Source organism: Pyrgilauda ruficollis, unplaced genomic scaffold (genome assembly GCF_017590135.1).
Source record: "Pyrgilauda ruficollis isolate IOZ18807 unplaced genomic scaffold, ASM1759013v1 scaffold247, whole genome shotgun sequence".
NCBI classification, from domain to species: domain Eukaryota; kingdom Metazoa; phylum Chordata; class Aves; order Passeriformes; family Passeridae; genus Pyrgilauda; species Pyrgilauda ruficollis.
Window position 1 is genome coordinate 582,785 of NW_024523789.1, and position 21,144 is coordinate 603,928.

Consider the following 21,144-nt stretch of genomic DNA (forward strand, 5'->3'; position numbering starts at 1 on the left):
AGGCGACAAAGCGCCACCCCGTGGGGGACGCTGAGCGGGACGCGGTCCCCCGCAGGTGCGGCGACACCGCAGCATCCACGAGGTGGACATCTCGGACCTGGAGGCCGCGCTGCGCTCCGACGAGCCCGGCAAGGTGTACGAGACGCCGCAGGAGGAGATCGCCCGGCTGCGCAAGATGGAGCTGGAGCCGCAGCACTACGACGTGGACATCAACAAGGAGGTGAGCACGCCGTGTCCCCGAGTGTCCCCAGGGTGGCAGCAGCTTGGAGCTGTATCCGGGCGGGGTTGGGGGTGAGCAGTGGGGGCTGGAGTCCCCAGTGTCCGGCACGGGCACCCCCTCAGCTCGTGCCACTGTCCCCAGCTGTCCACGCCGGACAAAGTCCTGATCCCCGAGCGCTACGTGGAGCTGGAGCCGGAATCGCCCCTCAGCCCCGAGGAGATGAAGGAGAAGCAGAAGAAGGTGGAAAGGATCAAGACTCTCATTGCCAAGTCCAGGTGAGGCTGCAGTGCCCACGCTGGCCGTGCCAGGGGTCATCCTGAGGGGCACTGACCACCCACCTGCAACCTGCACCCCTTCCCTGGGCACCCTGAGGGGCACTGACCACCCATCTCCATCCCTTCCCTGGCCATTCCAAGACCACCCACCCACCTGCCCCCCTTCCCCACCCATCCCAGGGGACCCTACCACCCCTCTCCCATCCCATCCCGGGGGTCCTGGCGGGGGTGCTGACCCCAGGTGCCGTTCCCAGCCTGCAGAACGTCATCCCCCTGGGCGAGGGGGAGGTGGACACCCCCCAGGACCCTGAGGTGCAGCTGCAGGAGCAGGAGAAGAGGATCGAGATCTCCTGTGCCCTGGCTGCCGAGGCCTCGCGGCGTGGCCGGATGCTCTCGGGTGAGGAACGGGGGCTTGGAGGGTCAGACCCTGCAGATCCCTGGCACAGCGAGGTGCCAGGAGGGCAGGGGGGTGAGGGCAGGTGTGGATTTGGCAGCAGAGTGGGCAGAAGAGGTGTCAGCCTTGGGACAGGGGGACAGGGGATGCCAACAGCTCCTGGGGCTGCCCGCCCCGAGATCCTGGGGTGGAGCAGCTGTTCCAGCCGGGCACAGCTTCAGCACGAGGGTGGGAGTGCCTGCCTGGGTGGCATGAAGTGGCATGAGGTGGCATGAGATGGCTGAGAAAGCACGGTGGCACTCCATGCAGGGAGGTTGTGGTGTCACCCCAAGCCCAGGGAATTGTGGTGTCACCCCGTGCCAGAGGGATTGAGGTGGCACGTGCTGGCACCTTGTGGCTGTGCATGGTGGCGCTTCATGCTGGGGGAGGATTGTGGTGGCACGCTGTGCCCAGGTGAGCATGGTGACATCCTGTACGTGGCTGACCACGGTGCCACACCGTGCCTGGGTGCCCACGGTGCCACACCGTGCCTGGGTGCTCACAATGTCACACCATGCCTTGTCCATGAGGAGCCCTGCCGGGAGCTCACGTGTGCGTGCTGTGCCCAGCTGTCACTCTCTGTCCTTCCTGCCAGCTGCGGCTGTTTGTCCTGCCAGCTGTGACTCTGTCCTGCCCAGCTGCGGCTGTTTGTCCTGCCAGCCATGGCTCTCTGCTCTGCCATCTGTGGCTCTGCCCTGCCAGCTGTGATTCTGCCCAACCCGCGCTTGCTTCCCCCTTTTCATTTCTCTTTCCTCCCCGCTGTCCCCTCTGCTCTGTCCCCTCTGCGCTGTCCCCTCCCTGTCCCTCGTGCTCAGCCCCTGTCCCGTTTCTCGTTTCCAGCTCAGTGCGCTACCCCCAGCCCTCCCACCTCCCCAGCCTCCCCGACTCCACCGACCAACCCCCTCTCGTCCGAGCCGCCCCGGGCCGACAGCAGCCACCTCATGCGGGTGTGAGCCTGTGACGTAAGCACCTCTTCTCTCTGACGTCATCCCCTCCATCCCCTCGCTGCCACGTCAGCCCCGGCTCCTCCATGGACCGAGTGTCCCCCCAAAGCCGAGCCCCCAAGGCCGAGGGGCGGTGCAGGGGGGAAAAGGGGGGGCCCAGCATGAAAACCGGGGGATCCCAACCTCCCCCGGCTCCTCGGAGCCAAATCCCGGCCGCGTTTCCCACAGGGGGGTGGGCGCGGGGTGGAGCCCCCCGGCTCAGCCCCTCTGTCCTGTCCCACCCCCCCAGCTCAAGCCCTGGCTGCTGCCGGCGCCATCAAGTTCCACGGGGCCACGTTTTAGTCCCCTCCTGAGGTGACACCGAACCTCTCGCCACCGTCCTCGGTTCTCCCGGACTCCCTTCCCTCCCTCCGGCGGCGACACCAGCGGGAGAGGCGGCACCGACGGGAGCCCTGTCCCAAAGAGGCGGGCGGGGGCTGGGATTGTCCCCAAGGAGTCCCCAGGGCTGTCTGCGGCCACCGGGACAGCCCCGGACAGCCGTGACAGCGGCCACCAGGACACACCTGGACAGTTGTGACAGTGGCCACCGGGACAGCCGTGACAGTGGCCACTGGGGCACACCCGGACAGCCATGATAGTGGCCACCAGGACACAGCTGTGACAGCGGCCACACTCAGACAGCTGTGACAGCAGCCACCAGGACAGCCATGATAGTGGCCACCAGGACATAGCTGTGACAGCGGCCACCAGGGCACACTCAGCTGTGACAGTGGCTACCAGGGCACACCCGGACAGCTGTGACAGCAGCCACCAGGACAGCCATGATAGTGGCCACCAGGACACAGCTGTGACAGCGGCCACACTCAAGACAGCTGTGACAGCGGGCCACCAGGACAGCTGTGACAGTGGCCACCGGCCCAGTGGCGAGCACAGCACTCCTGGGATGGCCCCCAAGGTCTGTGAAGGGGCTCTTGGGGTGGGGACCTGCCTGTCCCCACCACGGATGGTGCTGCCACCTCCCAGCGGACGCGGATCCTCCCCCTCGGCTCCTCGGGCGCCGTTTCCCCTCCCTGAGCTCTGACCCTGATTTTGGAACACGTCTGTGTCACCACCGGTGGCCCAGCCGGAGGAAGAGGGGACAGGACGGACGGAGGTGGCACTGGGGGCACACGGAGGTGCCCAGGGCGCTCCAGGGCTCTCCAAGCACGGAGCTCTGGGCAGGGATAGGGCAGAGCAGGGAACTGGGATGCCAGGTGGGAAAACGCAGCTGTGGGGTGGGCAGGGACCCCCTCTGGAGGGTGGGGATGGTGCTGAGGAGGGGTTTGGGGACAGAGGTGTCACCTGGGGACCTGCTGTTGCCCTCCAAAAAATCCCTTCCCGCTGCTCTCCAGCCCCTTCCAGCGGTTCGGATTTCCTGTAGCAAATTCCCCCTTTTCTTTATCATCCCGGAGGATGGGAAAAAAAAGCAGAATCCTTGGAAGGATGCGAGCGTGGCAGGGGCCAGGAGCTGGATCCCAAATCCCAAATCTCCAACCCCAAATGCCATCCATCCCTCCTGGCCCCTTCCCAAACCCCCAGGATCTCCCTGCATCCCAATCCCAACTTAGCAATACTTGTAGGATCCCTGGAGCCCTGAACCCCGCTGCCCTCTGAGCCTCCCTCAGCCCCTTTAGCTCATAAAGCTGGCCCTTTATTTTGCTATTTACATGCCTTAATATATGTTTGATGGAAATTCTACATTTATAATATATATCTATATTTGGTTTTCCTCTTCTCTTCCCGGGAAAAAAGCTCGTGCCGAGCTCTCTCTTCTCCGCAGGATTTGTTGGTGCCAGCCCCGCCAACAAAAAAAAAAATTAAGATTCTTTGGCAATTTATCAGAGGGGGAAGGAAATTAAAAAAAAAAAAAAAAAAAAAAAAAAAAAAAAAAATATATATCTATTTTTTCTGCTTTTATTAAAAGCAAATTTATTTAAAATAAAATATACAGAGACTGTAAGTTTGAAGAGAGGATGAGTTTATTTCCCTGTGTCCCCTCTCGGGTCACTGGGGCAGACCCCCCCTTACTTTGGGGACACCTTGGGGACATCCTGGGGTGGCTGTGGGGCAGCAATTCCCATCTCAGGGAGCCATCCTGCCCTTCCCAAAGCCACCAGCTGCTGTCCCCAAGGTGTGACCCGGCCGCGGTTTTATTTTATTTTAAAAAAACCCCAATAATAAAAAAAAAGGAAACCAAACCTTAATCAATTAATTTTATTTTGGTTATTATTTTTCATAAACACTTCATAAAGCAGTGACTTGTTAACCCGGAAAGGATTTGCATCGGGAGGAAGTAAATAAATAAATCTATTTATGCATTTGGAGAGGGTGGGACGGGAGGGCTTTGGTTTTCTGGGATATTTTCCTAGCGGTAGAGAAATAAAAATATCTATGAAACAACAATATTTTCCTGTCTTTTTTTGACAGGGGTGGGCTTGGATGTGGATTTTAATCTGGGTTGGGGAAGCAGGGGGTGATGGGGCTCCAGGGGCCGCTGCTCCTCCCTCTCCCTGATTTTTTGGGATTTATGTTCTCGCTAGGGTTAGGTTTGGTTCTTGTGGAGGGATGGAATTCCCGTCCCTGGGCAGTTTTTGGGATAAATGTTGGGAGTAGCTGGGTTTGGGTGGCTCTGGGTGACAGAGGTGACACAGGGGCCCTGTGCTGGGTCTGCAGGAGGCGATATTCCCGCACCAACCAGCAAATCCCGGGAGGTGGGAGATTCCCAAAACTCTCCTTTCTCACCGAGCAGCCTGGGTTCCACGGGATCCATGAGATCCATGGGAATCCAAACGAGCTGCGACTCCTGGAGACACTGCAGGGACCTCTGCTGTCCCCTCGGTGCCACTCAGCCACCACAAGGAAGCCACAGTCTCCCTGGTTTTCCTATTTTAGGGATCCATCCCATCCCATCCCAGGGAACCCATTCCAGTGGGACAGGGAGGACGGGACCAGCAAGGTCTGGTGGCCACAAGCCACTGTGTCTGCCTTGGAGCCACCATGTCCCTGCGGGGCCACTGTGTCCCCCGGGGCCACCCTGTCCTCTCTGAAGCCACCATGTCCACCTGGAGCCACCACATCTTCCCTGGGACCACCAAGTCCCTCAGGAGCCACCATGTCCCTTTGGAGTCACTGTGTCCCTCAGGAGCTGCTATGTCTGTCTGGGGCTACCACATCCCCCCTGGAGCCACCGTGTCCCTTCTGGATGCCACCAAGTACCCCTGGAGCACTATGTCTGTCTGGGGCCACCACATCCCCCTTGGAACCACCGTGTCCCTTCTGGATGCCACCAAGTACCCCTGGAGCCGCAATGTCCCCCTGGAGCCACCATGACCCTTCTGGAGTCCCCGTGCCCCTTCTGGAGCCACCTTGTCCCTCAGGAGCCACCATGTCCCCCTGGGGACACCACATCTTCCTTGAGGCCATCATGTCCCTTCTGGAGCCACCGTGTCCCCCTGGAGCCACTGTGTTCTCTCTAGATCCACTGTGTCCCCCCTGGAGCCACCGTGTTCCCCTGGAATTACCATGACCCCTGGAGCCACCGTGTCCCTTCTGGAGCCACCATGTCCCCGTAGGAGCCACTGTGTCCCTTCTGGAGCCACCACATCCCCCCTGGAGCCACCGTGTCCTCCCTGGAGCCACCATGTCCCTCTGGGGACACTACATCTTCCTTGGAGCCACCATGTCTCCCCGGAGTGACCATGACCCCTGAAGCCACCGTGTCCCTTCTGGAGCCCCCATGTCCCCCTGGAGCCACCATGTCCCTTCTGGAGCCACCATGTCCCTCTAGGAAATACCGTGTCACTCAGGAGCCTCTTGCCCCTTCTGGAGGCACCATGTCCCTTCTGGAGCCACCGTGTCCCTTCTGGAGCCCCCATGTCCCTTCTGGAGCCACCGTGTCCCTTCTGGAGCCCCCATGTCCCTTCTGGAGCCCCCATGTCCCTTCTGGAGCCACCGTGTCCCTTCTGGAGCCCTGTGTCCCATCTGGAGCCACTGTGTCCTGCGGCGGTGGCACCGTGGGCGTTCCCGGGCCGTTAATGATTCCCAGGATGACGTGGGGACTAAAGGGCTTTTCCAAGGGTCACTCTGCGAGTGGGGCCACCCTCGCCCGGCCTCGCCCAGCCCCGCCACCACCAAGATGGTGTCCCTGAGCGACTTCCAGCGTAAGCAGGCGCGGGGTGGTCGTGTCCCGGCGGGAATTCCCGTCCCGGCTGGAATTCGGGATCCGGGAGCTCCGTGGGGACCTTTGGCAGATCCCAGTCCCGGCCGGGATCCCCCTGGATGGGGTGGTTGGGACAGGGAGGGGTGAGGTGGAAAAGGGGATGGGCTGGGGGTGGGGAGATTCTCCAGGATCATCCAGGGATCGTCTCCAGCTTTTCCTGGAGGGAAAGGGGAAAGGGAAAGGCTCGGGGAAAGGCTGGGCACGGATTTCCCGGGGAGTTTTCCTTTGTGGTTCCTGATTTATCCGGTGCCCTCGGGGGTTTCTGGGGCACCAACAGCCTCCTCCAGGCCTGGCCTGGGCATAAAGGCTGGTCCTGAGGTTTGGGAAAAGCCCAAAGGGTATTTTTGGGAAGGAGTGGGACAGGGAGATGCTGGGACCCCAGGTGTGGAGCCTTTGCCTCTGCCTGCCCGTTTTCCACAGGGATCGGAGTGGGCCTGGTTGGCTTCGGCCTCTTCTTCCTCCTCTTTGGGATCCTCCTGTACTTCGACTCGGTGCTCCTGGCTTTTGGGAATGTGAGTAGGGCCGGCCTGGGGGTCCCCACAGTGGGATCAAGGAGCAGCCCTGACCCTCTCCCCTCCCTCCTCCCAGCTCCTCTTCCTCTCCGGCTTGGTCTTCATCATCGGCTTCCGGAGGACCTTCACCTTCTTCTTCCAGCGGCCCAAGCTGAAGGGCACCAGCTTCTTCTTCGGGGGGCTCATCGTGGTCCTCATGCGGTGGCCGATCCTGGGCATGCTGCTGGAGGCCTACGGCTTCATCTCCCTCTTCAGGTGCCGGATGGGATCCCTGGGATGGGATCCTCAGGATGGGATCCTAGGGATGGGATCCTCAGGATGGGATCCTAGGGATGGGATCCTCAGGATGGGATTCTGGGGAGGAGATCCTCGGGATGGGATCCTGGGGATGGGATCCTCAGGATGGTATCCTCAGGATGGGATTCTCGGGAGGGGATCCTGGGGATGGCATCCTTGGGATGGGATCCTGGGGATGGGAGATTCTGGGGAGGAGATCCTCGGGGATGGGATTCTGGGGAGGAGATCCTCGGGATGGGATCCTGGGGATGGGATCCTCAGGATGGTATCCTCAGGATGGGATTCTCGGGAGGGGATCCTGGGGATGGCATCCTTGGGATGGGATCCTGGGGATGGGATCCTCAGGATGGGATTCTGGGGAGGGGATCCTGGGGATGGGATCCTCATGATGGGATCCTCAGGATGGCATCCTCAGAATGGGGTCCTCATGATGGGATCCTCAGGATGAGATCCTTGAGACAGGATCCTTGGTATGGGATCTTCATGATAGGATCCTCAGGATGGGCTCCTTGGGATGAGATCCTTGGGATGGAGCCTGTCCTCAGGATGGGATCCTGGGGATGGGATCCTGGGCATGGGATCCTCGGGATGGAGCCTGGGCTCAGGGGATGCTCCCCAGTGCTCACCGGGGCCTTTTGTCCACACAGGAGCTTCTTCCCGGTGGCGTTTGGGTTTTTGGGCTCGCTGGCAAACATCCCCCTGCTGAGCCAGGTGAGAGGGGGCTGGGGACCCTTGGGGTGGGCAGTCCCCGGGTGGGATCCACCCCCACGGATGGGATTGCACAGGAAACGTCACCGTGGTGTCCCCAGGGCTGGCCAGGTGGATGTTCCCGCTAATCCTGGTCTGTCCCTGTCACAGCTCCTGCAGAAAATGGGGGACAGCGGCTCCATGGTGTGACCTGACCAGTTCTGGGCCGAGCGGCTGTGATGGGACAGGGTGAGAGAGCCCCAGGTCTGGCTGTCCCCAAGAGTGACTCTTTTGTCCCCAGGACCCTCAGTGCTGGCCAGAGCCACCCCCCAGCAGGGACGGTGTCCCCTCACTGTCCCACAGAGCTCCTGAGCCAGGCTCCGGGGTCCAAGGGCTGTACCAGGCTGGATTCTGGAATTCTCGCTGTTATTTAATTCTTTTCTGTGAAAGATTTAATTTAATAAAAAAAATGTTTGAGAGTGAGCTCAGACTCGGCTCCTTTCCCATGGCTCAGGGCTTGTCCCAGCGCTGGCACCTCCCGATGTCACCAGGAGGCATTGTGGCCATGGCTGGAGGTGGCACAGGGACATTCCCATGGCTGAAGGTGGCACAAGGACATTCCAGAGGCTGGAGATGACACAGGGACATTTCCATGGCTCTTCCTGGAGGTGGCACAGGGACCTCCCCATGGCTGGAAGTGGCACAGGAACCTTCTCCTGGCCATGGCTGGAGAGGGCACAGGGACATTCCCATGGCTGGAGATGGCATGGGGACATTCCCATGGCTGGCACAGGGACATTCCCATGGCTGGAGATGGCATGGGGACATTCCCATGGCCAGCACTGGGGGTGGCACAGGGCCCTTCCCGTGGCAGGAGCTCCCCCAGGGTCGCCCCAGGTGACTTTAAGGAGATTTTCGGCCCGGCTGCCAAGGTTCCTGTCCCCAGGAGAGCAGGTTGGATCCTCGGCATCTCCAGGGCTGAGGTGGAGCCCAGCCAGGCTCTGGGGAAACTGGAGTTTAATTAAACCCAAAAGCAATCTCATCAAAGAGAGGAATTCCTCCTTAACGAGCAGGAATTAATTAACGAGTTTGAGCTGAACCTGTTCCCTCTGGAGCGTGATGGGAGATGGTGGCTCTGTGTCTGTTGTCACCTGTTGCCACCTGTTGTCACCCAGCAATGCCTGTTGTCACCCGGCTGTGCCCGTTGTCACCTGGCTGTGCCCATTGTCACCTGGCTGTGCCTGGATGGCATTGAGGGATCCAGGAATTATGGAATGATTTGGGTTTTTAGGGATCTTAACACCTATCTCATCCCACTACCTGCCACGGGACACCTTCCCTTACCCCAGGTCACTCCAAACCCCACCCAGACACTTCCTCCATTCCATCTCTCCCCATCTCCTCCAGGATCCTCTATTCCCTCCCACCCCATCTCCTCCAGGATCCTCCATTCTTCCCCATCTCATCCAGGATCCCCCATCTCCCTCCCTCCCCATCTCCTCCAGGATCCTCCACTATTTTCCTTCCTCTCATTCCATCCCATCCCATCCCATCCCATCCCATCCCATCCCCATCTCTCCAACCCACAAACCCATCCCTGCCGTGCCTGTGACCCCCAAACCCAACCTCCCAGAGACGTTCCCATCTCCCGCAGCTTTTCCAGGCTGGGAAGATCCTCAGGGCAGGGCTGGGAGCTCCCTCAGCCAGAGCTCCTCTCGGGAAGGATTTTCCCGGGAATGTTTTTCCCCCCAGCTCTGTAAATCCTCTCTCTGGCAGGGTTTTGGTTTCAAGCACCAGCTCTGGGTTTGCCCTGACGTCAATCCCCAAATTCCCCTGGTGCCATCCAGAGCCTCCTCTAAGCCCTTCCCAAAAATTGTTTTTACCCCGGAGCTTTTCGGAATGAGGATCCTCATGAGCCTCGTGTACTTTCACCAGTAGCAAAATCCTGGATTAGAAAAGTGTGGAAAATGCCAGGGAAGAGCAGAAATTCACCTCTTTTTCAGTGCTGCTCCAAAAAAATCCCCCAGGAAATCAAAGCTGTTCGGCCAAACTTCCAAATGATTTTGTTTGGAGCAGGAAGAGCTAAAAAATTTGGATTTTATTTTAAGGAAAGCACCCACACAGCCTGGCAGGAGAAAGGAAGGAATTTATCCATGGGGAAGGTGATTTTTCCTCTCTGGGAAATGTTTTCCTTCCATTCTCCCTGAAAAACAGGCAGGAAAATAACAGGAAAATTCCCTGCTATTTCCAGAGGAGCTGCTCCTGATGTGATCTGTAATTGGGTAAAACCCCAGGATTTTGGAGCAAGGTTCCCCACATGGATCCAGTGAGGGATTCCTGCCTTTCCCTGGAACCTCCTGTGCTTGAAATTCCACTTAAGGGATGTTTTGGGGCCGCATGGGAAGAGTTCAGGATCTTCCCTGCGGATCTGAAGGGCTGGGAATGAATCCAGTGCCAACCCAGAGCTGCCTGATGTCCCTGTCCCCTTCCCTCCCATGTCCTTGTCCCTCTGAGCCCCCCCAAAACCACTTTTCCAGTTTTTTTTTTTTTTTTTTTTTGAGCTTTTTCCATCACAGCAGAGGGAACTGGGAAATTCCTTGGGGGTGTTTTCCCAGCACTGGGAAAGTGTCCCATGCTGGGCACATCCCAGAGCCCTGGGGCTGGACATCCACCCCAGTGGCCACCCCAGAGCAGCAGCCCTTGGCTCTCTGATGGATTTGGGGAAGTCTCTTTTCCGTTTTCCTTCCATTTCCCATCCAAGGGGGTTTTGGGGCCACCCCAGTGGCAGGGAAGGGTCGTGCCCCTCTGTTCCCCCATCCCACTGCCCTTCCCAGCTCATCCCACCCTGGATCCCCCACAGGAGAGGGCTCCAGCTGCGCCTGCCGGGACAAAGCCATGTCCAGAACACCCCAAATCCTCAGGAATCCTACAGACGTGGCTGCCCTGGATCAGAAGGGGCTGGAAATTCAGATCCCCACGAATGAGAACCCCTTTTTCTTTGAAGTCCTGCTGCACCCGCAGCTTTTCCTGTGGGGAACGGAGCTTGGCAGAGCCCGCGGGATGCCCGGGCAGGGATTTACGGCCGCGGGCTCCCTGCCAGGCGCTCTCACGTCGCTGCAGCTCCTGACCCCGCTCCCTGCCCGCAACCTGCGCCGGCCACGAGGCTCCCCGGAGTGACGCAGGGACACGGGTCCTGCGTGGGAAAAGACGTCAGGGATGGGGCAGAGCCCCGTGGGGCTGAGCCCTGGGGCCTGCCGGGGTCAGCAGTGCCCTGGCAGCCAAAATCCCGCAGGGAATGAGGCGGTGAAACTCCGGTTTTGGGGGAGAGTTGTTTGGAGTTTGTGGGGTGGAATGGGGTGAGAGCAGCGCCCTGAGCAAATCCCATAAATGGGAGGGGGACTGTGGGGTTGAGGTGGGGGGATGTGTCCTCGGGGCTCATCCATGAACAAATCCTATAAACGGGAGGGGTATTGTGAGGCTGGGGTGGGGGGATGTGTCCTCGGGGTTCATCCAAGTACAAATCCCATAAAGAGGAGGGGGATTGTGGGGCTGGGGTGGGGGGTTGTGTCCTCAGGGTTCATCCATGAGCAAATCCCATAAACGGGAAGGGAATTGTGGTGTTGGGGTGGGAGGGGATGTGTCCTCAGGGTTCATCCAAGAACATTTTTATTGCCTTTGGAGTAATTTCCCACCGAGATTCCCGAGGTCAGTAGACCCTGGGAGCCACGGGGCTGATGCAGCACGCCCCACCCTGGGCTGGGCACTGCCAGGGGGGCACAGCAGCCTGGAGGGGGGCCAGGGGTGCAGCTGGAAGCTCCCGAGGGTTTTGAGCTCCATCTCCCATCCCAAACACCAGGATCTGACCCCACATGGAGCAGCTGGGATGAGTTTGGGCGTTCCCTGCTCCGAGCTCCAGGCCTGGTTTAACAGAGCTGGGGCTGGGGGGTCACCCAGAGCATCCCCCAAAGGGCAGAGGGGGCTGGGGGGTCCTCACTCGGTGTCTCCATGGCCAACAGGGCTGAGTGCCCTTTGCCATTCCCATTCCCTTGGGGAAAATCCCATCTGCAGCTGCAGTTTGGGGACATCTTGGCTGGGATGTCACCCAGACCTGTGCCACCACCCAGCAGCTCTCCCAGGTGGCACCAGCAGGGATTTGCTGTGGGGATTCAGTGGAGGAATTTGGGAGCAATTAACCCCAAGGAATGTGGGATCCATCTCCCAGATATCCACAGCTCCCCTTGGCACATTCCTATGGGGCACGGGGGGCATCCTGGCCCTGCCACCCCCCTTGGGGACTATCCCAGCCACCTGCCTGATGTTCTCCATGCCATTCCCACCCTGCTGAGCATTAGCCAGTCTGATGGCACTATCCATGGCATTCCCAGCCTGCCCAGTGCCATCCATACCATTCTCAGTTTGCCCAGTTCCATCCACGCCATTCCCAGTGCCATCCATGCCATTCCCACCCTGCCCAGTTTGATCCATGGCATTTCCAGTCCTGCTCAGTGCCATCCATGCCATTCCCAGTCTGCCCAGTCCTATCCATGGCATTGCCGTTGCCCTCCATGCCATTCCCACCCTGTCCAGTTTGATCCATGCCATTCCCAGCCTGCCCAGTGCCCTCCATGCCATTCCCGCCTGCCCAGTTTGATCCATGCCATTCCCAGCTCTCCCAGTGCCCTCCATGCCATTCCCAGCCTGCCCAGTGCCCTCCATGCCATTCCCAGCCCTGCCCCTACCAGGGGAGGAGAATCCCGCAGGGATGGAGGATCCCGGGCTATAAAAGCTTCCTCCCCTCCGGGAGGGGACGGGACGGAGCCTCCGGCCGGGAGGGGACAGCGGGGACACGATGGCGGTGGCACCCAGCAGGAGGCTGCAGCGCTGCCTGCTGCTCCTGGCTGTCACCTGGGGCGCCACTTTTGTCCCCTCGCCAGCCCAGGCTTTGCAGAGGTAGCCGGAGCTCGTGTGGCCCTCATGGGGCTGTTCCCCCTTTCATTCCCGGGGTCTGGCGAGGAGGGTGAGGGGCTTTGCTGCTTCACCCCCTTCCTCCTCCTTCTCTCTGCTCTTCCTCACTCCTCTTCCTCGAGCACCGCCTGCTCACGGTGGGACTCCACGAGCGCGGGGGTCTTTCCTAACTTAAACCATTTGGGAGCACCCCGAATCCCAAATAACCGAGTTTGGGGCCGGCCTCGGGGTCTGCGGCTGTCCCCAACCCAGCTGGGGGTCCCCACCCTGCGCTGGGAGCGGGACCCACCGGGGGAGCGGCGTGGAGCTGCTGCCATCTAGAGCCACCGGGCTGGAGCTCCCGAGGCCGGGAATGCCGCTGGAAGCTGCCGGGGGGCTGGGGGGGATCCCCCGGTGCCCCCCAGCTCTGCCCTGCCCTCCAGGATCGCCCTGCGGAGGATGCCCTCCATCCGCCAGACGCTGCAGGAGATGGGGGTGAAGGTGCGGGAGGTGTTCCCGGAGCTGCGCCGGGCCACCCGCGGAGGAGGGGACGGTCCCCGCAACGGGACAGCCCCCACCCTGCTCACCAACTACCTGGATGTGAGTGTGGCCCTGCCCGGGGGTGGGGGGGTTTGTCACCGCGATGTCCCGCAGCTGGGCTCGGTGTGAGCTCAGGGGGGCTCCCCGTGCCCCCCCCAGACCCAATATTTCGGCGAGATCAGCATCGGGACCCCCGCACAGACCTTCAAGGTGGTCTTTGACACGGGCTCGGCCAACCTGTGGGTGCCATCCTACAAGTGCTCCCCACTCTACAGCGCCTGTGGTGAGTTGGGGGGGCACGGCCGGGGCTGGGGGTGACCCCCCAAAACCTCAGCGACCCCCAGGGCTGCTCAGAGGGGGCTGGGGGTGGTCTCGTTTTTGATGATTTTTTCATGGGGAGGTCTCTCTGTTGGTATCCAGACCTCTGGCATTGAGGTGGGGTGGGTCCATTACCTGCCCCTCAGGGGTTTTGGGGGGACAGAGATGCTCTGTGTCCCTTTGGGATGTCCTTCTCCCTGTCCCCAGTGTCCCACAGCCGCTACGACTCCTCCAAGTCGCGCACGTACATCGCCAACGGCACCGGCTTCGCCATCCGCTACGGCACCGGCAGCGTCAAAGGCATCCTCAGCCAGGACATCGTCATGGTGAGCACTGGAAGCCACAGAGCCCCCAAATCCACACCTGGGATCCACAGAGCCCCCAAATTCCACACATCTGGGATCCACAGAATCTCCAACTTCCACACACCTAAAACCCACAAAATCCTCAAATTCCACACACCTGGAACACACAGAACCCCAAATTCCACACCCCTAAAACCCACAGAATCCCCAAATTCCACACACCTGGAACCCACCAAATCCCCAAAATTCACACACTGGAACCCACAGAATGCCCAAAATCAACACACCTGGAACCTACAGAATCCCCAAAACCCACGGAACCCCCAAATTCCACACACTGGAACCCACAGAACCCCCAAATTCCACACGGATCCTGGAGGAGATGGGGTGAAATGGGATGGAGAATCCTGGAGAAGCTGGACTGGGAGAGTGGGAAGAAGATGGAGGATCCTGGAGAAACTGGGATGGGAAGGAATGGAGGATCCTGGAGAAGCTGGGATGGGAAGGAATGGAGAATCCTGGAGAAGCTGGGATGGGAAGGAATGGAGGATCCTGGAGGAGATGGGGATGGGAAGGAATGGAGGATCCTGAAGGAGATGGGATGGGAAGGAATGGAGAATCCTGGAGAAGCTGGGATGGGAAGAAATGGAGGATCCTGGAGGAGATGGGATGGGAAGGAATGGAGGATCCTGGAGGAGATGGGAGGGATGGAATGGAGGATCCTGGAGGAGATGGGCAGATATGAAATGGAAGATCCCCCAGGTCTCTGGGGTCTCCGGGTGCCACCTGTGTCCCCTGGGCCCCTGGGTGTCTCACGGATCATCCCTCTCCTTGCAGCGCTTCCAAGTAAGAAGACCCAAAGCATGAGCGCCCTTGAGGCCACCCGCTGCCAGCCCCCCATGTCCCCAGTGTCCCTGGTCCCTCTGCCAGCCCCAGGATGTCCTGCCCGGGTTCTGTCCCCCCTCAGGGGCCACCACAGCCACCTGCAGCATGTGTCACCTTGCTGTCCCTGCTGCTGACAGGGCCAGCAGAGCCTCAAGGCTGTGGGAATTTTGGGAAAAGGGGAATCGATCCCTGCCTGGCTGGGATTTTTGGGAAGAGGGGAATTGCTCCCTGCCTGGCTGGGATTTTTGGGAAAAGGGGAATCATTATCTCCAGGCTGGGATTTTTGGGAAAAGGGGAATCACTCTCTCTGGGCTGGGATTTTTGGGGAAAGGGGAATCACTCTCTCAGGGCTGGGATTTTTGGGAAAAAGGGGAATTGTTCCCGCAGGGCTGGGATTTTTGGGAAAGAGGAATTGCTCCTTGCTGGGATGAGATTTTTGGGAAAAGGGAATCACTCTCTCTGGGTTGGGATTTTTGGGAAAAGGGGAATCACTCTCTCTGGGCTGGGATTTTTGGGGAAAGGGAAATCGATCCCTGGCTGGGTGGGATTTTTGGGAAAGGGGGAATTCATCCCTGCCTGGCTGGGATTTTTGGGAAAGGGGGAATTCATCCCTGCCTGGCTGGGATTTTTGGGGAAAGGGGAAATGCTCCTGTCGGGCTGGGAATTTTGGGAAAAGGGGAATCGCTCCCTCAGGGCCGGGATTTTTGGGAAAAGGGGAATCCTTCCCGCTGTGTTTGGCACAGGAATTCTCCCCCGAAGGCCGGCGGGGAAATCATCCTGGGCGGCAGCGACCCAGCCCATTACACCGGCGACTTCCACTACCTGAACGTGAGCAGGAGCGGCTTCTGGCAGATCCGCATGAAGGGGTGAGCGCGGGGCCAGCCCCGCACGGCCCGGGAACCCCAAATCCCGGGATGATTATGTGGGAAAAGCCCTTGGGATCATCGAATCCAGTATTAGCCCAGCGCCGGCAGGGCCGGAGCTGCATCCAGCGGCTCTGTGAGGGTGGGATTTCCGGGAGTTCGGGAATTTCAGGGATTTCAGGGGTCTTTTCCCCGTCTGGAGAGGAGCGGGGTGGGCTCCTCCAGCTCCTGCAGGCTCAGCAAGGAGCCAGGAGCAGCTGGGAATGCAGAGGGGGTGGCACCGTGGGCTGAGATTCCACTCGGGAGCTGCAGTTGGAAGAGTTTAACCCCCGTCAGTCCTGCGGGAGGAGCTGAAACAATCCCGCTTTGTTTCGCCAAAAAAAAAAACCAAAAACAAACCACCCAAAAAAATCAGCCTGCAAATGATGGAGCTCAGATCCCACACTGGAAAAGCTGGGAGCAGCACGTGCCTGGCTGGGGAGGGATGTGACATTCCTGGAGTCACCAGGGGACACTCAGGATGGGTGTGACACTCCCAGGGTGTCACCATGGGAGATATGGGATGGACATGTCACTCCTGGGAGCACCCTTGGTGTCACCAGGGGACATTTGGGATGGATGTGACATTCCTGGTACCACCAGGGAACACTTAGGATGGAAGTGACACTCCTGGGAGCACCCTTGGTGACACCAGGGGACACTCAGGATGGACTTTTCCCTCCCAGGAGCACCTTTGGTGTCACCACAGGAGATTTGGGATGGATGTGGCATTCCTGGTGTCACCAGGGAACACTCAGGATGGATGTGACACTCCCAGGGTGTCACCAGAGGACATTTGGGTGGGATGTGACACTCCCGGGAGCACCCTTGGTGTCACTAGGGGACAGTCAGGATGGACATTTCCCTCCCAGGAGCACCCTTGGTGTCACCAGGGGAGATTTGGGTTGGATATGTCACTCCCAGGAGCACCAGGGACATTTGGATTGGATGTGTCACTCCCAGGAGCACTCTTGGTGTCACCAGGGACATTTGGGTTGGATGAGTCACTCCCAGGGTGACACCAGGGGACATTTGTGCCGGAAGTGACATTCCCAGGAGCACCCTGGGTGTCACCAGGGGACACTCAGGGCCACCCCTCCCGCTCCAGGGTGTCCGTAGGGGCCGAGACCCTGTTCTGCAGGGAAGGCTGCTCGGTTGCCGTGGACACGGGCGCCTCCTACATCACCGGCCCCGCCGGCCCCGTGTCCGTGCTCATGAAAGCCATCGGGGCCACCGAGGCGGCCGAAGGCGAGGTGAGTGACAGCCCGCCCCTCCGCGTGTCCCCCTGGCTGCCCGGCCCTGTCCCAGCGCTGTCCCCTCCCCTGCAGTACGTGGTGGACTGCGAGCAGGTGCCTCAGCTGCCCAACATCTCCTTCCACCTGGGAGGGAAGGTGTACGGCCTCAGCGGCCCGGCCTACGTGCTGCGGGTGAGTGACCAAAACCAGCCACAATCGGCCCCAAAATGACGCTCCTTGTTTGTCCTGAACCCTTCTCTTGGGTGGAGGTGCCCACCCGAGCCAGGGCGAGCTGTCCCTGCATCCTTGGGTGGTTTGGGGGGGATTTGGGGTCAGCCAAGGATGGTTTTTGCTGGGATTTGAATATCAGGACAGGTTTTTCACCCTGGGACAGCAGGAAGTGCTCACCAGGAGTTCACGGTGGGCAAATCCACATTTCCCTGTGCTCAGCACGAGCGGAGCTGCAGATCACCATTGTTTGTCTGTCCACACCCTGAGGAGCTGCTTATTCACCCAGGACAGAGCCCAGCCTACCTCAAACCTAAATCTGGGGAATTTGGGATAGCGAGCTCCTCCCGGGCAGCAGGGACCCACCAGCAGGAGGCTGAGGCTGCTGCTGCTTCCCGGCTCCAGCTCACCTGCGATTCCCACGGGAAGGAATTCCTGTGCCAAGGGCCACCCGCTCCGTGTGAGCCCTGCTGTGGTTCTGTTCTACGCCGGAGCTGCTGCCCGGCCCTCGGCACGGGACCATCCCATCCTGACCAAACCTTCAGGGCTCCTCGCGCTGCTTTTGCCGCTGCTGCTCCTGCTCGGGGCTCTGTCCCACGGTGGGATCCTCCCCACAGCGCCCAGCACCTCTGCGGGGCTTTGCCGAACCCAAAGGACGGCAGGGAGCTCACCCCCAGGCACAGGGTGGGGATTTTGGGGCCGGCTGCGCCGGGGAAGGAGCTGGTTCGGGGATCCTGGTTCAGGATATTCCACGATCCCCGAGGAAGGAACGCCGTGGCCAAGCGGGGGTTGTGGATGGGGGGCACGGTGACACCGGGACCCTGCCCCTGTCCCCTCCATCACCCCGCGGGTCTCCTTGTCGCAGCAATCGCAGTACGGCGAGGACGTGTGCGTGGTGGCTTTCTCCGGGCTGGACATCCCCCCTCCGGCCGGTCCCCTCTGGATCCTGGGCGCCACCTTCATCGGTCACTACTACACCAAATTCGACCGGCGCCACAACCGCATCGGCTTCGCCACCGCCCGCTGAGGGCCGGGGGCCGCGGGGGCCGGGCTGGGCGCGGAGAACCAGCCCGGAGGCTGCAGCAGCCCCGGGAAGCAGCGAGAGAACAGCAGCTCCCTTGCAGCTCTGCCGCCTCCTCCTCTCCGAAGCTTCCCAAACCCCCGCGCTGCTCCCCGGGAGCCGAGCCTGGAGCGGGGCTGGCCATCCCAGCGGGATCGGAGCGGCCCTTCCGGGGGGTTTTAGGGCGATGTGCGATGGATGGCAGGAGCAGCGCACGGGGATTTGCTGCTGGTGCGGCTGAGGGGCGCTCTGGGACTGTTCGTGTTGTTCCTAAATTGGGGGCAATAATCGGTGTTTAAGGAGAGTTTTGGCCGGTGTCAGCCCTGCCCCTCTTCGTGAGTTTGATATTAAACAATTTCAAGCACCAGGAGGATGAGTGGATGGTTGGTCTTGCAGAGGGGAGGGTCAGACACCTTTATTTAGGGAACTGGGCCACAAATGTCCCTGTGCCAGGAGCCACCTCTTCATTCCACCCCATAAGGGTGCAACGCCCTCCCCAGCTCCGGCAGGCAAATCGAGGGCTCTGCAAAGCTCTTCCTGCAGCTGGGATGGTGCCAGGAGCCCTGGTGTCCCCTTGGGAACAGGGCCACCCTGAGTGTCCCCCTGGGGACAGGGACACGGCTGTGCCTCAGATCTGCTGTGGCACCCAGGGAGGGGACAGTGCCAGCGGGTCTGTGTCACACAGGACGGTGGCTCCTGCCCCAGGGTCTGTTTTCAGGAAAAAGCAGAGGTTTTTCTCTGCCCTGGGTGTGGGGATGCCCCTGGAGGTGCCCCCTGTGCCAGCTGGCCTGGAGGGAGGGACAGGGCAGTGCTCCCAGCTGGGGGGACTTGCCCAGTTCCAGCCCTGGATCCCCATGCCAGGGGAACGCGGGCTGGCCTCCAGTTTGACCAGTTCAGGTGGCTGGGAGTGGGAAAGCTGCTCCTGGGGCAGGGCCTGGAGCGAATCAGGATCTCACCGTGGAGGAGCAGCCGCTGGCAGGAGCTCCTCACCCTCAGAGCTGCAGAGCTGAGCAATTCCCAGCACTCAGGAACCCCAGAGGTGACAATTCCAGTGCTCAGGAACTCCACATGTGACAATTCCAGCACTCAGGAACCCCAGAGCTGACAATTCCAGCGCTGACAAATTCCCAGAGCTGACAATTCCAGCGCTGACAAATTCCCAGAGCTGCCAAATTCCCTCTCAGCTGCAGGGATATTTGGGAAGGGGAGCCAGTGGCTGCTGCGTGACCCTTCCAGCACCTCCCCCTAAGCTCCCAGCCCTTTATCCACCCCTCCCCGCCCGGATCCTCATCCCTGCCCTGCCCCGGCAGCCGCAGAGCAGAGAGGATATGCCTGGGGCGGATGTTTGTCCCTCCTGGGAGCTTCTCCGCAGCCTCTCCGTGCTGGGATGCACAGCCCCGGGGGCTCCGGGGATGGGAAAATTCCGGCTCCTGTGGGTGGGATGTGGTTTTTTTTTCTGTCACCTCCAGCGCCGGGGTGGTGGCAGTGGCTCTGTGCTGCCGGGGGGTGGAGGGAAGGGATGAATTTCTGCTCTCATCCAGCGTTTCCTGAGCTGCTCACAGGAAAGCCCGGGAGCAGGGAAGCAGCGGCAGGGAGGGATGGGACCATCAGAAAAGAGGGAATCTGCCGAGGTCAGGGCACCCACAACCTTCTGAATGGCCAGAGATGCTTGGCGAGAGTCTCCTCTTCCTACAGGAGGGAAATCCCACTTGGAAATATCCCAACCTCCTCTGCCCTGTTCTCCACAGCCTGGAGAAGACTCGAGTGGGTGCAAAAGGTGCCTTCAGCCCCCGCCGCGGCTCCTACCAGATCCCTCAGCTAGAAAAGGCCCGGCCTGGCCTAAACCGGGATGGTTTTGGCGGAGCCGCTTCTGTTCCAACTCCGCGCACTCATTTCAAGCAGCAGGAGTTAAAATCCGCCCGAGCTGCTGCCGGGCCCCTTAAGCCGGGCTATTAACACCTCTAATCGCTGCTCCGGGGGCAATTTCCCGCTGGAAGCCTCGGCCCTGCCCGCGGGGCTCCGCCAGCCCGGATTAGATCGTTCCGGCCGAGCAATTAGGCCGCGCTCAGCGCAGCCAAGCGCGGCAGCAATTATGCCCATCCCATTAACACCAGCAGGGCTGGCGCTATTTTTAGCAACACGGGAAACTGCCCGGCGGGGTTTTTGTCCCCCGGCTCCTTTTCCTTAAATGATTTTTCCCCAGGTCTCCAGGGTGCGTTGGGCTGGTTCCGGGCACGGCAGGCTGGCACTTTTGGAGGGGGCACTCTGCGGAGCCGCCCATGTGACGCTGTTATTTCCTCTGATAATGAAGCCGCGTCCGGGAGCTGCGGGGGCTCTGCCAGCGGGAAAATCCCGCTCTGTCTTCACCCCCAAATCCTCTTCCCAGCCCGGCTGTGAATCGCTACGGAAGTCAGCGAGCGGAGGGTGCAATGGGAAAGGTTATCCCGAGCGGAGCCGTGGGGGCTGGAGCGCATCCCGTGCGTGGCTCCTCATCCTTTGTGACCCCAAAGGAGGGAGCGGGGGCTGCGCGGAGCCCCCCGGGACGGCGGAGGGGTTCAGCTGATGGATGGGTGGGCATTGGGCCGCAGGGTGTGGCGGGGGCGGTGCCGGTCCCGATCCTCTGGGGTGGTTTTGGGGTTCCAGGAATGGATGGGGAAGGCTCCGGCAGCAGGTGCGGAGGGAGGATCTCGGTGCGGGGCGGCTGCCGGGGGAGCTGAGAGGCTCCAGGAATGGGTGCGGGAGGCACCGACAGCAGCTGCGGCAGAGCGGGGTCCCGGTCCCGGTCCCGGTGCCGGCCGGACGGGACTCGGTTGCCCAGGACGCCGTGGATGGGATGCCCCATCCCGGTGCGGATCCCCTGCCCGGGATGCGGTACCGGTGCGGGTGGGATGTCGGTCCGCTGGTGCCGGTGCGGGTCGGGGGCGGGTGCGACGCCCAGGTCTCGGTGTGCGGGGGTGCGGATCCCTGACAGGGATGCCGGTCCCGGTAGGATGCGGGTCCTTGCCCGCGGTACCGGTGCCGGTAGGATGCGGATCCCCTGCCCGGGATGCCGGTCCCCGTAGGATGTGGGTCCCTGCCCGCGGTACCGGTCCCGGTAGGAT

The 21,144-nt window shown here is 60.7% G+C and overlaps 3 protein-coding genes across 10 annotated transcripts in view; all 3 read left to right on the forward strand.

Moving 5' to 3' along the window:
• Positions 1-4,224, forward strand: part of PLEKHA6 (pleckstrin homology domain containing A6) — a 32,975-nt gene extending 28,751 nt beyond the window's left edge. For 6 of the 8 annotated variants that reach the window (XM_041470492.1, XM_041470485.1, XM_041470491.1 and 3 more), the window contains 5 exons: positions 56-220; positions 362-495; positions 750-892; positions 1,769-1,890; positions 2,162-4,224. In XM_041470492.1, the coding sequence (XP_041326426.1) occupies positions 56-220; positions 362-495; positions 750-892; positions 1,769-1,881 (555 nt within the window). In that variant the 3' untranslated portion in view covers positions 1,882-1,890; positions 2,162-4,224. The remainder of the gene's footprint in view (positions 1-55; positions 221-361; positions 496-749; positions 893-1,768; positions 1,891-2,161) is intronic. The other 2 variants (XM_041470488.1, XM_041470490.1) reach the window with 1 other exon arrangement.
• A 1,822-nt stretch (positions 4,225-6,046) lies between these two features.
• On the forward strand, positions 6,047-7,836 carry GOLT1A (golgi transport 1A). The gene is made up of 5 exons (XM_041470516.1): positions 6,047-6,071; positions 6,551-6,642; positions 6,719-6,897; positions 7,587-7,650; positions 7,798-7,836. The coding sequence occupies exons 1-5, from the start codon at positions 6,047-6,049 to the stop codon at positions 7,834-7,836; spliced, it is 399 nt and encodes a 132-aa protein (XP_041326450.1).
• A 4,639-nt stretch (positions 7,837-12,475) lies between these two features.
• REN (renin) lies at positions 12,476-18,010 on the forward strand. The gene is made up of 9 exons (XM_041470527.1): positions 12,476-12,576; positions 13,014-13,170; positions 13,270-13,393; positions 13,636-13,754; positions 14,571-14,579; positions 15,378-15,484; positions 16,629-16,773; positions 16,849-16,947; positions 17,849-18,010. The coding sequence occupies exons 1-9, from the start codon at positions 12,476-12,478 to the stop codon at positions 18,008-18,010; spliced, it is 1,023 nt and encodes a 340-aa protein (XP_041326461.1).
• Positions 18,011-21,144: the final 3,134 nt, after the last annotated feature.

What these genes read in the sequence shown, in the direction of transcription:
- GOLT1A (XM_041470516.1), top strand. Translation starts at nt 6,047, where the DNA reads ATGGTGTCCCTGAGCGACTTCCAGC. An exon ending in TGCTCCTGGCTTTTGGGAAT is followed by an intron (nt 6,643 to 6,718) that starts GTGAGTAGGGCC and finishes CCCTCCTCCCAG; the next exon opens with CTCCTCTTCCTCTCCGGCTT. An exon ending in ACATCCCCCTGCTGAGCCAG is followed by an intron (nt 7,651 to 7,797) that starts GTGAGAGGGGGC and finishes TCCCTGTCACAG; the next exon opens with CTCCTGCAGAAAATGGGGGA.
- REN (XM_041470527.1), top strand. Translation starts at nt 12,476, where the DNA reads ATGGCGGTGGCACCCAGCAGGAGGCTGCAGCGCTGCCTGCTGCTCCTG. An exon ending in CCCACTCTACAGCGCCTGTG is followed by an intron (nt 13,394 to 13,635) that starts GTGAGTTGGGGG and finishes CCCTGTCCCCAG; the next exon opens with TGTCCCACAGCCGCTACGAC. An exon ending in TGGCAGATCCGCATGAAGGG is followed by an intron (nt 15,485 to 16,628) that starts GTGAGCGCGGGG and finishes CTCCCGCTCCAG; the next exon opens with GGTGTCCGTAGGGGCCGAGA.